The 19,136-nt window shown below is 44.7% G+C and overlaps 1 protein-coding gene across 2 annotated transcripts in view; it reads right to left on the reverse strand.

Annotated features, from left to right (window-relative positions):
- Positions 1 to 19,136, reverse strand: part of MYH10 (myosin heavy chain 10) — a 110,360-nt gene that overhangs the window by 65,504 nt on the left and 25,720 nt on the right. For both annotated transcript variants that reach the window (XM_074608179.1, XM_074608178.1), the window contains exon 4: positions 5,870 to 5,897. In XM_074608179.1, coding sequence (XP_074464280.1) covers positions 5,870 to 5,897 — 28 coding nt within the window. The remainder of the gene's footprint in view (positions 1 to 5,869; positions 5,898 to 19,136) is intronic.

The following is a 19,136-nucleotide window of genomic DNA, read 5'->3' on the forward strand; positions in this document are numbered from 1 at the left end:
CCATGTCCTATCATTACACTCCCTGATCCAGAGTCCCTCCCCATCCTTCCTGTAGGCCCCCTTCAGGGACTGGAAGGTCACTATAAATTCTCCCCGGAGCCTTCTCTTCTCCAGGCTGAACCCCCCCAGCTCTCTCAGCCTGTCTTCACAGCAGAGGGGCTCCAGCCCTCCCAGCATCTTCACGGCTCTCCTCTGGCCCCGCTCCAACAGGTCCATGCCCTTCTTGTGCTGAGGGCTCCAGAGCTGGACTGGACAGAAATGAACACTTGTATCTTCATCATTTCAACAGAATACAGGTTATGCTTCAGCACAGTTCTCTTTGAGGGAAAAAAATTGAGAGAGTTCTCAAACTCTGTTCCTCAAGAAGGTTCACCTGCATGCACCTTCTCTCAATGCTACATACTGCCTGCGGACTGTCCCGTCCCGCAAACAGTGACTCATCTCTACCAAGTGCTGACCCAACCTAGATCATTACCCACTGTTACTCCAGAGGCAAAGTGGGACCAAATCTCCAAGTCTCTACATAATATCCGAGATAAGAAATTCTTTAATATAGCCCATTAGTGCTAAAAGCTGAGCCAAGAAGTGTCTCAACTATGTTAGAAAACACAGTAAATAACCCTTGTGGTTTCATGACATGCCTGGACACAGCTAGTTATTTACCAGAATAGAAATTGCATGAAGGTCCTGCAGTCCTGCCAGGGGAAACAGACTGGTATTTCTCAAAGATCTGGACAGGTGAAGAATATGCAACAGCTTCAACCCCAGATTTAAATTGCACACTTTCATGCCTAGGGTAACAAATACCACGTGTACCAGATATAAATCAGAATTCAGTTGTCTATTGACTCCTGTCTACTGAGTCCAGATAAATCAAAAGCTTAAGGGCATCTTGCAGGTGAGGTAATAACAAAACTGAAGACAAGAGAGTTTAAAGGTTTTCCAAGGGAAGTATGAATGGATGGGACATTCAGTAAGTTAGAACTAAACAAAGGAAGGCACCTGGAAAAAATGCAGAGGCAGTCTTTGAAGAAGAACTGAAACCAAACCCAAAGGCCTGCAATAGCACTAATCTCACACCTTGACGTGTAAGAACACCCTTGCGAGCGGCACTCCCGGCTGTCAAGAAAAGGGGGCCGGATCCAGAGAGCTGGTCAGATGCCATTCAAATACTATTACTTGAGAGCTGGTCTGGCCCCCTACTCTAACTGCCATAGAAGGTAAAAACCTAGAAAACTTGATCAGCTACAGGTAGGGAGAGACAGGTGAAGATGCTAACTGCATGGACCTTCATCAAGCAATCACAGAATCACAGAATGGTTAGAGTTGAAAGGGACCTTAAAAGATCATTTCATTCCAACCCCCCTACCCCGGGCAGGGACACCTCCCACCAGACCAGGTTGCTCCAAGCCCTGTCCAACCTGGCCCTGAACACCTACAGAGATGGGGCAGCCACAGCTTCTCTGGGCAACCTGGGCCAGGGTCTCACCACCCTTAGAATAAGTTATTTATTCCTTATATCTAATATAAATCTCCCCCTTTCAGTTTAAAATCACTCCCCCTCATCCTATCACTCCACTCCCTGATCAAGAGTCCCTCCCCAGCTTTCCTGGAGCCCCTTTAGGGACTGGAAGAGGCTATAAAGATCTCCCTTCTCTTCTCCAGGCTGAATGACACTCTCAGCCTGTCTTCATAGCAGAGGTGCTCCATCCCTCTGAGCATCTTCGTGGCCTCTTCTGGATTCACTCGAACTCGCTCCATGTTCTTTTTGTGCTGAGGAATCCAGAGCTGGACACAGTACTCCAGGTAGGGTCTCACCAGATTGGAGCGGAGGGGCAGAATCCACCCCCTCACCCTGCTGGCCACGCTTCTTTTGATGCGGCCCAGGACACGGTTGGCCTTCTGCAAAGTGCACATTGCTGGGTCATGTCAAGCTTCTCATCCACTAATACCCCCAAGTCCTTCTCCTCAGGGCTACTCTCAGTCCATTCTCTGCCCAGCCTGGATTTGTGCTTGGGATTGCCCTGACCCCAGAGCAGGGCCTTGCACTTGGCCTTGCTGAACTTCATGCTGTTCATACGGGCCCTCCTCTCAAGCCTGTCCAGGTCCCTCTGGATGGCATCCCTTCCCTCCAGTGCACTGACCACACCACAGTTTGGCGTCATTGGCAAACTTGCTGAGGGCGTACTCAATCCCACTGTCCATGTCGACAAAGATGTTAAACAGCGTTGGTCCCAATACTGACCCTTGAAAAACACCACTCATCACTGGTCTCAACTGGGGCAGACTGATCTCCAAGGTGTACATAAAGACAGTTACAGGCAGGGCAGTGCGAGACAGGAGAACGACAGGCACACCACAACTGTCCCCTCATCTAAGTACACAAGTCAAGGGATGTTTTCTTTCTCACTAGCTGGCTTGAACCGCTTCTACTGGAGAAAAGCAAAAGCATTCCGAGGACTTTCAGCTCTACTAAAGATTGGAGTCAATCAGGTGACCCAGGTCCTGAGACAACAAGTTTGGAGTGAGAAGATGTCTCAAGCCTTTTATGAACTGCCAAAGCAGTTTCTGAAACCACCTCTGGTGCAGTTGAGACACACTCCTTCCACCTTATTTATTCCTGCATTAGTCTAAGACCTGTAAAACCAGTGGCATGGAAAGGAAACACCCAGAGTTTACCTTTTCACCGCAGAATCAGCAATGCAACAGAAGTTCTGGATACTAGCCCACTCTTGGTCAAAACATACGAGACCTCCTTTTAGCCTGCTACACGAAGGAGCTTGCCATGGCCTTGTCTCATTCATGAAGAGGATTTAGCATCTCAGCCACCCAGATGTCAAGTACGGAGTTTATAATGCAAACGTGACAAACGAACACAGCTCTCCCATGAAGCCCACGGGGGAAATCACGTTAGGGACGGTACCACAGCAGACAGCTGTCTTCATGGTCTATTTGTTCAAAAGATACAAGCAGGGGAATACAAATGGTATTGATGGCACTGAATTGGACTGAAAAGCAGCCCAAGACAAACCTATTTTAAGAGAAGAGTGTTTATTATCCTGAACAGCAGTCTGGTAACCCCTTCTATCCTGTTTTATAGGCAGCATCTACACGGTGCTGATGGTCAGACAGCATTAGCAAGGCCTCCTGGGCTATGGTGAAACTTTGGTGTTCAAGATGACAGGAACACCTGGATCCTAGCATCTATCACATCACGTGTCTTCATATTCTCAAAAGATCTGACCTAGACTGGATGTTCTTTGGTCCTGTATGGCCAGTTTGGAGATGCGATGCCTTGCAGTTCCTAATTGAGGCCACATTACCAAGGAAAGATGTATTACCTTGTAAACTATGTTCAGTGACATTGATTTTTTATTTTTTTTTAAATCTTGTTTTTCTTTATGCTGCTGCCTAAGCATTTCATCAAGAAACACAAGTTAAAGCAGCAAGTTAAAGCCAACAGAGCCTGGAATCAGTTGTTTAGAAACTCGGCTTTAAGACTCTGTCACATTTCTGTTCAGTGTAGCCTTTAACACTTGAGCAACCAAGACCCTGAAATTAAAGGTAGCAAAACTTGCCCAGTGTCATGGTACTAACAGTTTCAATACTTCGTTTTGTCATACGATTCCAGGATAGTGTTGAAGTCCTTTAGAGATGTCTTGTTCACGGCTTCTTCTTCGCAGTAGCTTCTGAAGTTTTACATGGAGCAGGTTTGTCATCAAGCATTTTACAGGTGCAACAGAAGAGATGTCCTCAGGACCATCTCTGAGGGTCTTAATATTAGGACTGTACTCAGAGTGGTCCCCAGCAGCTCCAGGCTTCGGCACTGCTTATAGTCACATTCTCCTGAGGTCTGCCTGTAAGGAAGTGTTTCCATTCCCCACCCCTCCCCATCTGGAAACAAGCTCCTCTCTGCAAATGGACGTCCAGCAAACAGCTTATCCACTGCCAAGCCAAGATGTGGAACGTCTCACAAGATCCAGATATTTGGCGTCGAAGCGTGCCGTACCAGATATAAACCAGGGTTCAATTGCCTATTCAGTACTGAAGGATCACAGAATTATAGGAGGTGTTGGGTTGGAAGGGACCTTTAAAGGTCATCTAGTCCAACCCCCCTGCAGTCAGCAGGGACATCTTTAGATGAAAAGCTCATGGTGACCTTACAGGTGAGGTAATAACAAAGTTGAAGGCAAGAGAACGCAAAGGCTTTCCAACTTGCAAATGAACGGACGAGCCATTCACTAAATCCTATAGCACTGCCATCCCAAGCTTTGTGGTCTCGGCTGACCATGTAAAGGAGTGCAAGGTTCATGCATAGGCACAAAACATGAAGCTACTTCAAAAAAATTCACCTGAGGCAAGCACATACTGTCAAAGCATCCACAGACACGCAAGAACAAAGCATTTATTTCACTCTGGGATCCTGGCCCTGCTTTGAGGGCTGTTTTGTACGTGGCATATGAAGTAGTCATCACATGAAAACACAAGTCCCACTAAGAGCTGAGACCACAGACCTAGACAAGCCTGTGTTAACTGGATCAACTTTTATCTTAGCTACAGAACTGTATTTGCTTCTCTGTCCTTAGGCCCCACGAATCTTGTACCATAGCATCCATAGTTCAAAAAAAAAGTGTGGCTTGAAAGGATCCACCTTCAGTCTTGTGTAGAGTGTGATAGTTAAGGCACTTTTGTAGGAAGCAGGAGATAAAGATTTGAATCCCTTCATGTCAAGAAGGAAACTGAACCCAGGTCAGTTCAGCAATTAATCTGCATTTAGCAATTAATCTAACCATTGCGCTATTTCAGGGAGCAGGCATCCTCACAAACTATGGCCTCAATGCAGCCGGTATGCACTGGCACACAGCACGGTCAACTGATCACGTAACCCAGCCAGAGGCATGAGAGCTACCGTATCTTCCCTCTCCCCCTCAGATAATTGAACACGTTCAGTTATACCCAAGACTGCTGGCTGCAAGCAGGTTCAGAATGGAGCCAAGGAGCTGTTTCACAACCCAGACGAACCATCCTAAGCCCCAGGCTGCTACCAACAGGGACCATTCCCCGCCTGCGTGTTCACAGCTCCTGCCCCAGGCTAGTGCTCCTCTGAGCCCACAGAGCGCAGACCCGGAGAACTCGGCTGATGAAAAGCAGCATTTTGTGGCAGCGTCAGTTTTCTGCCAGCTTCGCTCTCTGAACGCTGACCACCAAGCCCCAGGGCTGGCGCAAGAGGCTGCAGAAACACACAGCCTGTGGGGAGAGGAACCGGATCACCCCTTTTAACGGCAGGGAGAGACCAGCTCAACGGTGTCATAGGCCCAGAAGTGCATTCATACTCTAACTACCTCACCATTGCATTTCCAGATCCCAGAGAAAATGAAGCTGAAGCTGGCAGTTTGCTGCTGGGTGAGGCAAGTTCAGGTGCAGAGAGAAAGCAAAAGGAAACCTTCGTGTCAACTTGTTCAGAGCCCTCTGTTGGAAGCAGACACAAAGCCAAGCTGGTGCTCAGCGGGGTTTCTACACCGGCTTTTGATTCATGTCCCCCTCGGGCGCTACACCTCGAGTAGTTCCAACCCAGCGTTTCAGACAGATGGGCACTTTTTAAAAGCTTTTTGTTTCTGATTCAGGTCTCTTGACTGACATTTTTAAACTACATTTCTTAAACGGCACATACCTATAAAACTTGCAATAAGGTGAATTACAGCACTAAAAGAATATATCCCCACATTAAATATCACTTTGTGCTACATCTTTAACCATTAGTCTCTGGCTGCCAAGGCTGAAGACCCAGTTTTGCCTACCCGAGCTGTACCAGAGACCCCTTTCACAATCCCGATGTCAAAAAATGGCCAAATGAAAAGCGGTCACTTACGTGCAGAGAATTGATTGGTCCTCACGGTCTGCAAAACAAGAACAAACACGGTTATAGTCTTTTGTTATGTTATCCTCTAACCTGTAAGACAGTTTTAAATGAATATTTAAAAAAAAAATCCATTTTTCAGCTGAGCAATTATAATGATACTTTCAAGCAATTTTAATAATATCCCTTAAACATCCCAGTTCACACGCACAGGCCTCAACCAACAGCTCAGAATTTCCTAAAAGTTCTGCCCTTTCATGTAATAAAGTCAAAATTTTGGTTAAATTAAATAATAATCCACAATAATAGTTTTAAGCACATTTTTCAGACAAAGCTGGCCCCACGTCTTTTATTCTGTATGCACCCTTTCCCAGATTAATCAAATTATCTAAAATCTTAAGTACTAAGTAAGGAAAAATAAAAAACAGTTTCAAGTACACAATACTAATGACCAGACACTTGGAAATAGCACTAACATCTCCAGAAAACAAGTGCTTTACTCTACATTATTTTTTTTTTTTATAATGAACATGCAAGCCTAAAGCGCTTCCATAATTTAGCTTATTCATTAAAGACTTGTCAAAAGGACATCCAGGGAAATACTGAACAGAGCCAAAGCTCTGCAATATGGTGCTGCTCAGCACTTTGGCGACACCCACTGCCGCACTCACGACCTTTGAAAAGAATGCCTGAAGGTCAGTTATACCCTGCAAGAGGTATTTCCTAATTACAGGATCTTCGCAGAATACATTTCATCGTCATACACTCTATATTAAAAATTATATAATCAAAACATTCAAATCTATCCAAAAAAAAAAAAAGTGAAACGTTTCAGTTAAAGAGCGGGTGGAGAACACCTTCAAGCCAGGGCTTTCAATGAGTTCAACATCTTTTTTCATAAATCTGCATCAGAGATGCAGAATTTACACTTCAGTCATTTGTCACTTGCTCCAAAAGAACACAATTGCCTCCTGCCAGCTCAGAACTTCAAACAGATTTTCCGATTGGTAATTTGTAACGGATTACATTAGAATAAATAAAGTCAAGCTTTATTTTGCTCAAGTGTAAATAAAGCTCAGGACTTCACTAGACTCCCTGCCTCTCTCCGCATGCGCCCCTTCTCCTTGGACACGATGCCCTGATGGGATGCAGAAAGGGAGCAGTTGGTAACGTGATGATCTTTATTCCTCCTAGGACACGGAGTCAGTACCAGCAGGATGAGCACACGGCTTCACTTGCTACAAGGCAGCTTCCCCACGTGCTCGATAGGTTTGAAGCAGCTCTGTGTCCATATATACAGCCTCACTACATTTATGACCATTGCTGGTAAGCTGAGTAACATAAACGGCATTTCACATCGTTTCTAAATGGGTCCAGAAAAAGCGTTATTAGACTGAGGTGCAAATTGCTGCTGAGTTTTGCAGACTGTGCGAAACCGTTCACCCTACCTATGTAAAACAAGCCGTGTTCATAGCGCTAGTGCATAACCATTAGTATTGAAGCAGGAGTTCAACCTTAGCTAGGTAGCATGTAAAAAAAATAAATAATAATAATAATAATAATAATACAGCAGTGAGCTGTGTTTGCCCCCGTTACACTGCCCCATTACGTGACTGACCCAGGCACAAAACCACTTGGTGCCCAGGCACACCAGCTCCCGGAGCGGGCTTGCCACCCAGCCCCAGAAATAGCCGTGTGAGCAGGGAGAGGGGCTGCCGAGCAGGGCAGAGACAGGCGTCTGCATTTACATCAGCTCGGGCTGCCAGGCGCCTGGCGACAGGGTACGCAGCCAAAATAACAGGCTGCTGTTGAAGGGGCAGTCATGTCCTCTGCCCTTCCCCCAACCGTGCCAGCGCTCATGTCAGAAAACCTGAGCGTCACGTAGAAAAAGCCGTACTGGTGGAAGGGAGACCTGAGATCCCTTTGCTACGCAGCAGCCCCAACTGACCTCAGATCAAAAGACTATGTTCATACAGGCACAATGCAGCTAAAAAAGCAAACCAGCTAAAAAGAGACCTGGTCTCAGCAAAATATTGTTGTTTTAATTAGTTTGTGAATAGAAAGTATGAAGGACATGCCTTCAAAGCAGGCAGATGCTGCTGCACATTGCCACAGCTGGCTACACCAGAGGCTCGTGGCCTGCACCGCTGGCAAGTGTTGGACTACGTTTTAACATCAAGTATGATGGAAAATATGAGGTGCTTTCTGACTGAAAAACATTGGAAACACGAGAACAGTTGTACTTTGAACCCCATGTACTAGCTTGCTCAAAAATAGCAAGAAATACCAGGGATCCTCTTAGCCATGGTGCAGACAAACCGCAGCGGGGTGCGCTTCCCCGCAGGCGCAAGTCAAACCTGCATCCCAGCGACCACCCGTGCCTGGCCGGCAACGCTCGCGCCAAAAATCCCACCTACAGGGTGACAAACAGAGCAGAATGATGGTAGTAGGAGTAGTAGAAGAATATTAGTTTAGGTTATTACAAGTGGGAAAGAAAATAAAAGTCAAGAAGTTGGTGCTCTTTCTGACAAGACTGCAGGGCTGGTACCGGATCATCTCCTACATCTGCATGATGTAGAGCAGGCTCCTGGACGGCCACACAAACAAGAGGAAGGGGGAAGGACTGCGAGAAATAAAAAGCTGAGAGTAGAGAAAAGCAGTGGGAGAATGACAACAGAAACATTAGGAGAACACTCTAAAAAAGTTTATGTTCTTCTGGTTTTGATTTACAGCAGCTGGTCTTGCAAGTCCAATCAGAAATAACTTTTTGGTACCAGCAGGAGACAAACCCCAGAACTCCAGGGGCAGGCGGGTGTACTGTTTGCCCAGTTGTCAGCATAAACTGGAAAAAAGTGCAACTTTCTGACCCTGACCCATTTCCAGGGGTAGCCAACAGTGACTCACATGCTTCACGGGCGACTCCATACACCAGCAAACGAATCAAGATAACATAGGACAGCACAAATCATTTGTTCTTTTAGAAGAAACTGCTGAATAGATGCCAAGTTGGTACCATGAGTAGAGTGGAAAGTTAGTATTTCCTAGCTTTAATATTTATTGAGACATTTTCTACAGTGACAAATTGATTTCCCCCTTGCTCGCTTCCCAGTAACTCCTCTCTCTAATTTTGTCACTATAGCTAGGCCACTTCGTCTCCTCTAAACTACAGCTCTTCAGTTTATCACTTCTTAAAAGAACTTAAGAACACACGTGATGTTTGCCTTGAAACAGAGTAGTTTACTCCAAGGCAACGGGCATTTGTCAATGCTTTGTATCATGACCTCTTTTACCCGTCAGTTTACCACGCAAACGTAGTGTTCCACCACACGCAAGACACACCGTATAAATGCATTTTCTTACCTACTTAGTCTTAGAGAAAGTCTACAAAGCCAGACATACAACTGTGTATCCTGTCATTGCCAGAAGCTCCAGCAAGTTCAACAGGGCTTTTTTTATTTCCTATGTCCAGGAGCCTGAACTGACACAGAGCTCCTGAAGTTACCAGGTACTCACGTGTGTTACTCCCAATCCATTTTTCTGTGTCCATCTGGACTCCGAACCTCACAAACTATGGAAGTGGAAGCGAGACAACAGCAAGCTTCAAGCTTTGCCTTCTGCTCACTCCCTTCTGCTAACTGCCAGTTCCAGCATCTAGCACTTAATAACACAAAATTACAGCTTGAAGGCTCAGGGTGCTGCTTTATGCATTTTCGCCTGCCGGATGCCTTTTGTGTCCCAAGAAGAAGAGTTGATCTCTCCGGACTCATTCTGAAAAAGATTCTGACAAAATGGCTAAGATGGAAGAGTTATTTCTGGTTGGTTTGTTTGTTTTGATTTTCTCCTCCCCCAAACAACACAATTTATCCATCGTCTTGATTTCAAAGCAGCTGGTCCCCTTCCTAAAGGCTCCTTAGAGCACTACCTACGTATCCGTCAGCCGGCCTTTTGAAAGAACTGAGCCCACTTTTGCCACATTTGGTATCCGGGGCAGGGAAGAAGCACCAAATCCCTCACCTTTGGACTTGCATCTCAATACTACTTTCAAAAAAAACACAACTGTGCGATTCTCTGTGACCCAGCTTCAAGCTGAAGGGCAGCAGGCAGCCCACAAGACAGATGTTTTTATGACAGAGAACGTGCCTAAGTCTTAAAAATAATCTGCCATCCTTTGCAGAAGTTTTAATAGCAATTTTTTTATTAAAGCCACAGAGTTTTGACATGGTTGTTCATGGAAACCTAAAAATATTTGGAAAACACTTAAGTTTCTACATAAGTCTTGTGACTCGTAAGAACAGACCAAAACCATCTCTCTCTAGCAAAGTCTTCATGCAATAACAGCACTCTAACATCTGACAAACAGATTTGTAGGAATATATAACGACTACACCAATTCAACAGATCCCTTGGGATTTATAAGCACATTGCAGCAGTAAGAGGCAGAATGTGTTCGCAGAGAATCCTCATCTCCAGCCTTTAGAGCAACTGAAATAGGAAACACAAATAAATTGCTCTTGTGAACAGCACTAGCAAATGTGACATTAGCTGCTTTTTATTCCATGTGAGGGCCAAGGAAGCGTATTGGTCTGGAAGGTTACTCTGGACAAAGTCACAACAGGTTCATTACACTTTTGAGCACAAAAGGACACTATTTCAGGGGGGAAAAGCACCTATAAGATGACTTAGATAACACAACTTTTGCTATCGGCATAAACATCTTTCAAGTTCCTCCCCTATAACCCAACATCATAAGGCTGAGCCAAACGAAGAACTTCCAGTCGCTCAGGGAAAGGTCTATCACGCTTCTGCCACACCGAGAGCACCGCTGCTGTCCCCCGAGCAGGCTCCAGTGCTCCCCCGATGGCAGGTTAAAGCCACTCAGCTCACTAATCAACGCTACTCGCTAAGTCAATTTAACTCAGTCAGATGAATATAAGCATGAGGACAGGTATGTGGTGGGGGGATGAAATGAGAGGACCAAGGTCTTAATTCAAGACCAACCCTTTGGTTTTAAGTCAATACAAAAGTCCCATTGGAATCTCTCGCTTCACATTAGAGATACACATCTTGGATTTATATATATCCCAAGGTCTTCAAACTACACTGAAGACTGTAACAATCGAGTTGCACAGAAGAGAGTTACTGCAATATTCCTAATTTGAAATACAAAGTCTGAAAATTACGCAGAGTCTATGAATAAAAACAAAATTTGATTTTCTGCTTTCCGTAGATGACTATGTCTTTTTGAATGGAAGAATTTGGAAGCACGGAGGCAACACAACCCGACACTAGCCTTAGGCTGAAGCTCCCCCGCTGCTGTAATTCAACTTCAGCTGCCACTGACGTCTGCTTCCCCTGCCCAGTTTCACCATCCCATTCCTCCCTTTGAGCCAGCAGCCGGTTGTGCAGATGCAGGTGATGCTCACGTAGCTGGTGGAACTAACAAAATTTAGTTTTCAACCAGATCAGTTTATAACAGAGCCACACAAACACTGGAATTAGTGTATGGGAAGCAAGAGAACCACCTCTTGTGCCAGCTACCCACGCTCTGGGCACCCTAAAGCCGTGGAAAAAGCTCAGGTGAGCTGCTGCCAGAAGAAGGTGCCACCTCCTCTGTCCCCAGCCTACATTCACACTGCTTCCCTTGAGCTAGCTCTAGTAGTCACCTCCAGCTATGGTGAGCCCATCAGGGAGTCATACTAGCAGAAAACTAATCCTATCAAAATATATAAGAGGGGGGAAAACGAAAGAAAGAGCAGCCAGCACAAGGGCGATGGAGCAACGAATAATCAGAGCGGGTCTTACTCTTTTGGCAGAGGCTAATCGTTAGATCGGCTTACGCTGTATCAAGTTATATATTTAGCATCTGGAAGTATCAGACATCGAAGCATTTCTTTCACTCTTGCTCTCCTCCTCCTCTTGCTTCCACCCGAAGGGAGAGTGACTCCCGCACCTCAAGGCAAGAGCCAGCTGCTGCATTTGACACCTACTGCCGTGGAGCTGAGGGACGTCCCACTGCAAGAAGCAGCAGCCACGTTAGGGAAACCCAGTCATGCAACACTGAATGGTGCAAATGCTTTAAGGAGAGGCCAGGGAGAATTACTAGAATACAAGGAGGACAAGAAGAATTACAGCTCTGAAAGCCATTTTTCCCTATACTCTCTTAAACCTACTTTGCTCTTGTCTACCCAAAGGAATATGCTCTGGGGACAGCAGCTGGCAGCTCTTCAAACCAACCTGTTGCCTGGCTGCATCTTTTGCATGTTTTCTTGTTTGAAAATCCAGTAAGAGTAGATCCTGACATTTACCTTACTAGGTATATATATAAAACCAAACAAACATGAAGTTTTGACTGTCAGAATACAAAACATTTTACTCCAGATCCCTTCTCTCACCAAACTATGGAAGGACTTCACTCCCCGCCAGTTAACAGACCCGACCTAACAAAAACCCCGTTAACTCTGTTGGGTAATTGGTTCAAGCAGGATGTTCTGAAAAGTCGTAGCTCAAAGCTATAAAGCCTGTCTACAAAAGAATTACTGTATTTTAACAAAGCAGCTTTTCTTAAAAGCATGCCTTAGTTCTGCTGTGGTCACACTATAGTCATTCATAAATTGATAGAAGATAATCAAACAGAAAAGGAAGAGTCTGTCTTCAAGTTCCCTACTGAAACTCAAAGGCAGCGGCATTACAAGCACAGAAACTTTATCAGAAAACAGTAAACGGACGCCCACCCTCTCAACTGGTCTTTGCTCCAATTGCCCTTTACTGTACTGAGAGTTCAAGCATTGCAAATGCCCGGATCTTCACCCTCATGATTTGACTCGAAACGCATGGAAGCGGCCATCTGGAGCTATCACACACACTGAACTGCCCAACTAGAAAGCCATTTTTTGAGCTTAACACAAAGACGCAAATCTATGAAAACAATTCCACAGACGTATTACCTGCTTTCAGATTTAACATATCTCTGATTACTTTGACAGCAACTACAATTCTTGTCAAACACAGTAATTTTCATACAAATATTGACTGTCTCGCAATCCCATCACCCTTCCTATAAGCACCTTCCCTTTTGCATACAGCCTTTATTTAGGTAAGAACATGAAATAAGTGTGCCAAGATAAAAAGGTTAATTCTAAAAAAAAAAAAACCAAACACAAACCAAAAAAACAGTGAAAATGGATGTATAGGAGTATCAACCTGCTTTTATTTCTCCAGAGCATGAAGTACCTGTTCAGCAGGGATGAAATGCCAGCCTTACTTCTGTAGCTGGCGTAACTAAAGAAGTTGGCGCTTTTGTTGGGGTGGAGGAAGGCAACTTTGATATTTCTCAAATGGGAGAAACCGTTGTCTTTCCAAAAAGTGGCAGTAAGTGTCGGGGGCATGGAGGGTTCTTGTTTATTTTTAGAAAATATTTAATACTCGGGTGCAATAGCGCATAAACCAAGAAAAGCCTGGTTCCCTGGTCGATAGCCTTGTTTGTTGTGGATGTCAGGCTTGGATGATCTGTGTATGTTTGCCCTCTACTGTAGGTGAACAGGCTCAAATATCAATCTATTCAAGGACATTTAAAAACTGAATTCCTGACAAGTTCTGTGGAAGTGGGTCACTGCCTGGAGGAAAGAGACCTTCCTATCAGCACAGATTTTGCCACAGCGTTCACAGGATTGGGTCATAAGTGCTACACGGCATTACGAAGCAGGCAGGTGGTCCGACAATCTGCCGTTCTTCAGTTCCAAGCTCTGAATAACTTTTTTTTGCCTCCTTTTCTTTAAACCAAGTCCTACTGGACTGGTAAGCACAGAAAGATCTGGTTACAGAGACGATGCATGCCTTTATATTTTGTGTTTGTCTTCAAAATGTTGCCTAGTTACTCCATAAACCATCATCAAACACTTAACACTATGAAGTGACTTGCGACAAACATCTCTAACAAGCGTAACAGGAAGACTGACAGGCACAAGTTTGTTTGCCGAGTACCCACCTTACTGCAGACCAAATATACCCTGACACACTTAAGCTCACCATGAGATTTCTGTTTATCCTACATTTCACCTCTGCCTCTGGTTGTGCAATAATCTTCGCTATGTCCACCTTCATCATTCACTCTCCAACGTACCTTCTGCAACTTCACAAAGAGACAAGGGCAGGTTACAGGAATCCAGTCGGTATTTTGCCAACAGTAACCCATTAAAGAGTCAAGTGAACTTTTCAGAAAGCATGTGATTTGCTAACACCATAAAGCTGACATTTCAAGTTATAATACCTAAATTTAATCAAGGAAGTACTAAGGAAGCTGAACCTACACATACCCAAAGCATCCAATGTGATACATCCACCAGTGCTAAAGGAGCTGGACAATTATCATTGTCAGGTTACTCTCTTCGGCAGGTTTCAGGTCACTAAAAGGAGGGAGACATCACAGGTATGTTCAAGAAAGGCAAGTAGGATCCTAAAAGCTGGAAGGAACCTCTGGAGGTCAGAAGCGATCAAGGACACTGGCACTCTTTAGGGAAAAACCCTCTCTCTGGATGTACCTTGAAACCGCATTCATCTTTTTCTTCTTGCCTTGTCATCACCAGCTTATTCATCTGTTGGTCGGGTTTTCACCTCCACGTCTTATTTCTTTGAAACTGTCAAGCCATCAACCTGCAGAAGTTCTCATTCTTTGTCCTAAAATGTGTAACACTAATTTATACTAGAAGATCAAATTCAGGTGCGTTCCACTCCTCACGGGTATCCAGTGGGTTTAAGATATAGCATAATAATATTTATCAGTTTTGCTTCACCAGTGCTCAGACACTTTTTCCACAAAACACTGAAAGCCCCCAATGCTGGCTCAGACACCAGTCCATGAAGAATCACACCAAAACTCTCCCTCCAGCCCAATGCTGTCTACTTCAGAGACAAATACAACAGCGCTGGTTTAAATCAACTACCAATTCCCAGCGTTGCCTGTTTCCCTAGTATTTCCCATATAGCATGATACAAGACACAGGCAGCCACCATCGACTACATTTCCTCTGCTTAGGAACCAGCCTATGTGAGAAAGCCGTCAAGCTGAACTGCCACAAACCACTTTTGGCAGACCAGTATTTCATTCCTGCCTCGTTAGTATACTGTGGCTAACTACTCCGAGACACCTCCACGTTTTTAGTGAAGGGCTGAGAAAGCACCTCTTCACCGTGGGGTGGGGGTATTGATGGAGACACTCTACAGGCGTTCCTGCTATTTGTGAAGTTAAAATAACAAAAGTTTTAAAAAAATAATATGTGGTTCTATCCCTTACTCTCACAGATGCGAGATTTGAGATAAATCACAACAGCCATGCTTCAGTTTTGCTTGCTGACTGACTGCAAAGTAGGTTGAGTTAATTATTGTTAAATGAAGCATAGCAGAGGTCAGTCAAACCCAAGTCACGGTTTACCCTGCAACTCGTTTACGGTGAACCGTGGCACTGAATACAAGTATTTCTTGCATGGCTACAGCAGACATCCTGACCACACTCATTATTCGCTCGCTCACCCCAGACAGTTCAAGCTGCTGCACAAGCGCCCAGCACTGACACAGTGCGAGTGGCCAACCCAACACAGCACCGTCAAACCCTGGAAGAATAAGCCAAGCTATGAATTGAGGCTATTTTAGAAGTCACGAGTTCGTTATTTGCAACATTAGCTTGAAATCATCCAAATTCCTAAAGAAAAAATTGTGACATTTGTTTTCAGTTGCTAGCCAGGGCTGAATCAGCATAAAAGGAGAAAACAAACAGCTGCCAGGCTACGTCCTGCCCACTTAATGACACCGTGGGTAGCTTCTCCATTACACGCCAGATAGAATTTGAATTTTTTTCAATTCTCATTAAGTTTGAAGAAGCTCAAGCATGGTTTATGTTTTCACTGGCAGTTTTTCACTACCTTTATTACGGCAGGTATCAAGAGAAGCTTTAGTAAGTCTAACTTAGAAATTAAAACAGTTGCTGCATTTGTGAGCAGAAGTTAATGGGTAACACATTCCTGCCCTAACAAATTCAAACGGGTATGGATTTATAACAAGCGTGGTTATAAATCCATACCTGTTGCGATGTACAAACAGTCGATACATGCAGAGGGAAACAGCCTCCACTGCGAGCACACTCCTGCTGTAGCACCCCGCCAGCCAGCCGGGCCAGCCCCGACAGCTTCTGGGACTGATTTACCCTCAAAGCCAGCGACAGGTTCCCACAGAAGCGTTTCATGCACCTTAGCTGAAGGGCAGTAACAACCCATAAGGCAGCAACTTCTTAAACTGCTCCAGCCAGAGCTGCAAGGACTTGCTCGCTTACGCTTACTGTTCTACGGATGACACAGATGAGCCGTTCTCAGCCTTCTGGATTTGTGGCTCCCGAAGGGCTTGCCCAGTAGAAATGAGCAGGTCCCAAGTCTTCTACGCAGGCCGCCCCTATGCTTACTTTTCAGTTTTTGTTTGCATGCTGCTTAGAAGTAACCTAAGATTAGTAGCAGTTGGCAAGACACACACTGGAAAAGGTTTATTTACACCACAGAGTATTCAGCATAGGGGTGGTTTCTATCCTCCATCAACCCTGCGCTTAAGCTCTTCTGTTTCCTACATAGTACAATTTTGTCTAGACAAAGATTACATTGTCAACCGAAACAACGATGCAAGGAGGTCCTTTAGCTGCAATATCTGCCATTTAAGCTCACTCATTTAACTTCTGCTCTTCTCCTTTCCCAAACAAATAAGCAAGCACAAGCCACTTAACAGATCTGGCTGTGAACCAGCTTTCACTCTAGCGGGCTCTTCCCAAGTTTTTTCATTACGCCTGAACTCCACAAGTTCGGAGGGACAGCAAGTACTATACCAGCACATAACTGGCTTTTTAACTTCAGCACAGCACGCTCAGCGGTTCGGCTTTTTGTTCTCCATCCCACACAGGTCGGGACGCAGACCATGGGGCACATCACCCCTCCCTGGTAAGGTCGGCCGCACCACACACCCCAGTGATGGGGACACATGGCCCAGCAATAGCTGGGCTAAAAATCATATTTTTAATGGGTATTTTCTAAGACACATTACAAGCCTTTTGATGAGTACATTTATCTGAAAGTACTTTTAAGTCCAGTTTTGCTGTATGGACTCCTTATTCCTCTGTTCAGCAGCGGAGTCATTACTTTTCCCCACTCACTGAACACCACGAAGTAGTTCTAAAACGCTTCCCCAAGAGAAGCTGTAAAAGCCGCTGCTACAGTCTCCTGAGACATTTCAGGAGACAAAAGCTCCTGAGCTTCCACCACTCTACATACCAAACTGCTGAGGTACAGCACAACCAACTTCATGTGCCAGGCAATGCTTAAGATAAACATTTGTCTACAATTAAGATTTTTGGGGGGGGGATGGTGTGGTGGATCTCTCAAGTTAAGTGAGCCCGTTCAAACATTAAAATCCTTTCCTCAAAGGACTCGCGTTAATGCTGCCTTCTTAGATTTTTAAACACAGATTTCCTTTAGGTTTGATTCTGAATAGTTTTTAAAGTTCGACAATTCAGAGGACAAACACCACACTTTCCCTACCCTCTGGTGCCTAAATCGCCACGAAGTTCTCAATAAATTCTATTTCAGCACCACAATTTGAAATTGCACGATATAAATTTATCCTTCGGCTTTTAAAGCAAAATTCACAGGTATATTCAGATCTCCTTTCCTTTGCAGGAAAGATGTTGACCTTCATTGCTTTAAGGTCAAAAGATCTTTTACTCACATGCATTTGTGTGCACAAGCAGGCATTTTCTTCTCCCCTTTGCCATTTTTCTAAAAACGAGCATCATCTATTCCTTATGCTATTTACAGGGGGGAAATCCTTGAAATCCTCTTCTCTCTCCCTTGAGCACACGAACCCGACACAAACATATTTTTCTGGAAGTACAAAGCACTAACATTCATCTGATGGTTTCCACTGTATCTGCTGACAATTAGAGTAATTCTTCCCTATCAGAAATGGTCACGAACAATTATTGTTTCCTGAATGGCTTCGATCGGTGGGTTTTTCTACGTAGCTTAATACTGTTTCCATCTAAAAATCTGGTGTATATTACTCGGGGGGGGGGGGGGGGGGGGGGGGGAGTCTGATATCTCCCTATGGAGAGCAGGAGGGGAACAGAAGAACAGGAGGAGCATCTCCCCACCAACTACAGCATTTCTCCACCCGTTTTTAGCACCTAAACACTCCCTTTCTTTCAGCCTTAGTCTTCAGCAAGAAAGGGGGGATAAAACAAGGGTACGAGAAAGGAGACAATAGTCATTGTAGGAATTTTTGACCCTGTAACTACTGTGAATTCATTCCTGTACTAAAGGCAATGTTTCCCTGTGGTTTTGTGGAGAAAAAGTTAGCCTCGTCTTTTACATCTATCTCATTTGAGATGCTGAACGTCGTTAACAACTACTGCTTTAAAGAGAGATATAATGACATTTTACCAGTTGCCTCTTCCCAGCGAGTTTAACACTTCAGTGTAGTATGAAATACTGCTTATGGAAAGCACCCCAATAAAGACTAATTAAGCTCCGTGCAGTCATAATAAACTTACAGCCATGCTACAGCTTCTAAGAGTCTCATCGGTCTCTGAAAAGCCAGCTCCGCCAGACCCGGCGCTGCCGCGCCGCACCACTACCCCATCGCACTCCACAACCCTCCAGCGGTTAAAACGACACAGACTTTTACCATTTACTCCCTGCGCACTTTTATATGTGGGTTACAAAGCAAGACAGACCTCATACAAATGAGAATGGGTATCACGCACTCCAACAGCAGACACGTTAAGGACCAAAATTAGCGAGCAAGGATGATTCCCCAGAACACCTCCCAGCAGCCAGCAAGTTCTGCAATTTCCTGATCCGTCATCCTCAAACTTCAAGTTCATGAATTCCTCAAATTGCTTTTTTGGACAAGCATAGGCTTTCAGCACCCAATATATCCTGAGGCACAGACTAGCACAGCTTAGCGATGCTGTTAAAAAAAATTGCTGCTTCTTGTTGTTTTGAAGATGTCACTTGTGAATTCCAAGTAATGACCCTTTGTTCTTGCATAGGAAGAGACGGGGTGGGAGGAGGATCACCACTCCCTCTCCCTGCGCCACTTCACTTTTAGACTTCTGTTAGATCTGACCTGAATTATTATTTCTGTGCCGAATACAGTTTTGATGACTTCAGTTGTTCTTTGACTGTTTTCCTGTCATATTTCCTCTTCACTCCAGCAGGGAAAGGCCAGAGCTACACAGTGTTGAAGATAA

This window comes from Larus michahellis, chromosome 14, assembly GCF_964199755.1.
Source record: "Larus michahellis chromosome 14, bLarMic1.1, whole genome shotgun sequence".
NCBI lineage: Eukaryota > Metazoa > Chordata > Aves > Charadriiformes > Laridae > Larus > Larus michahellis.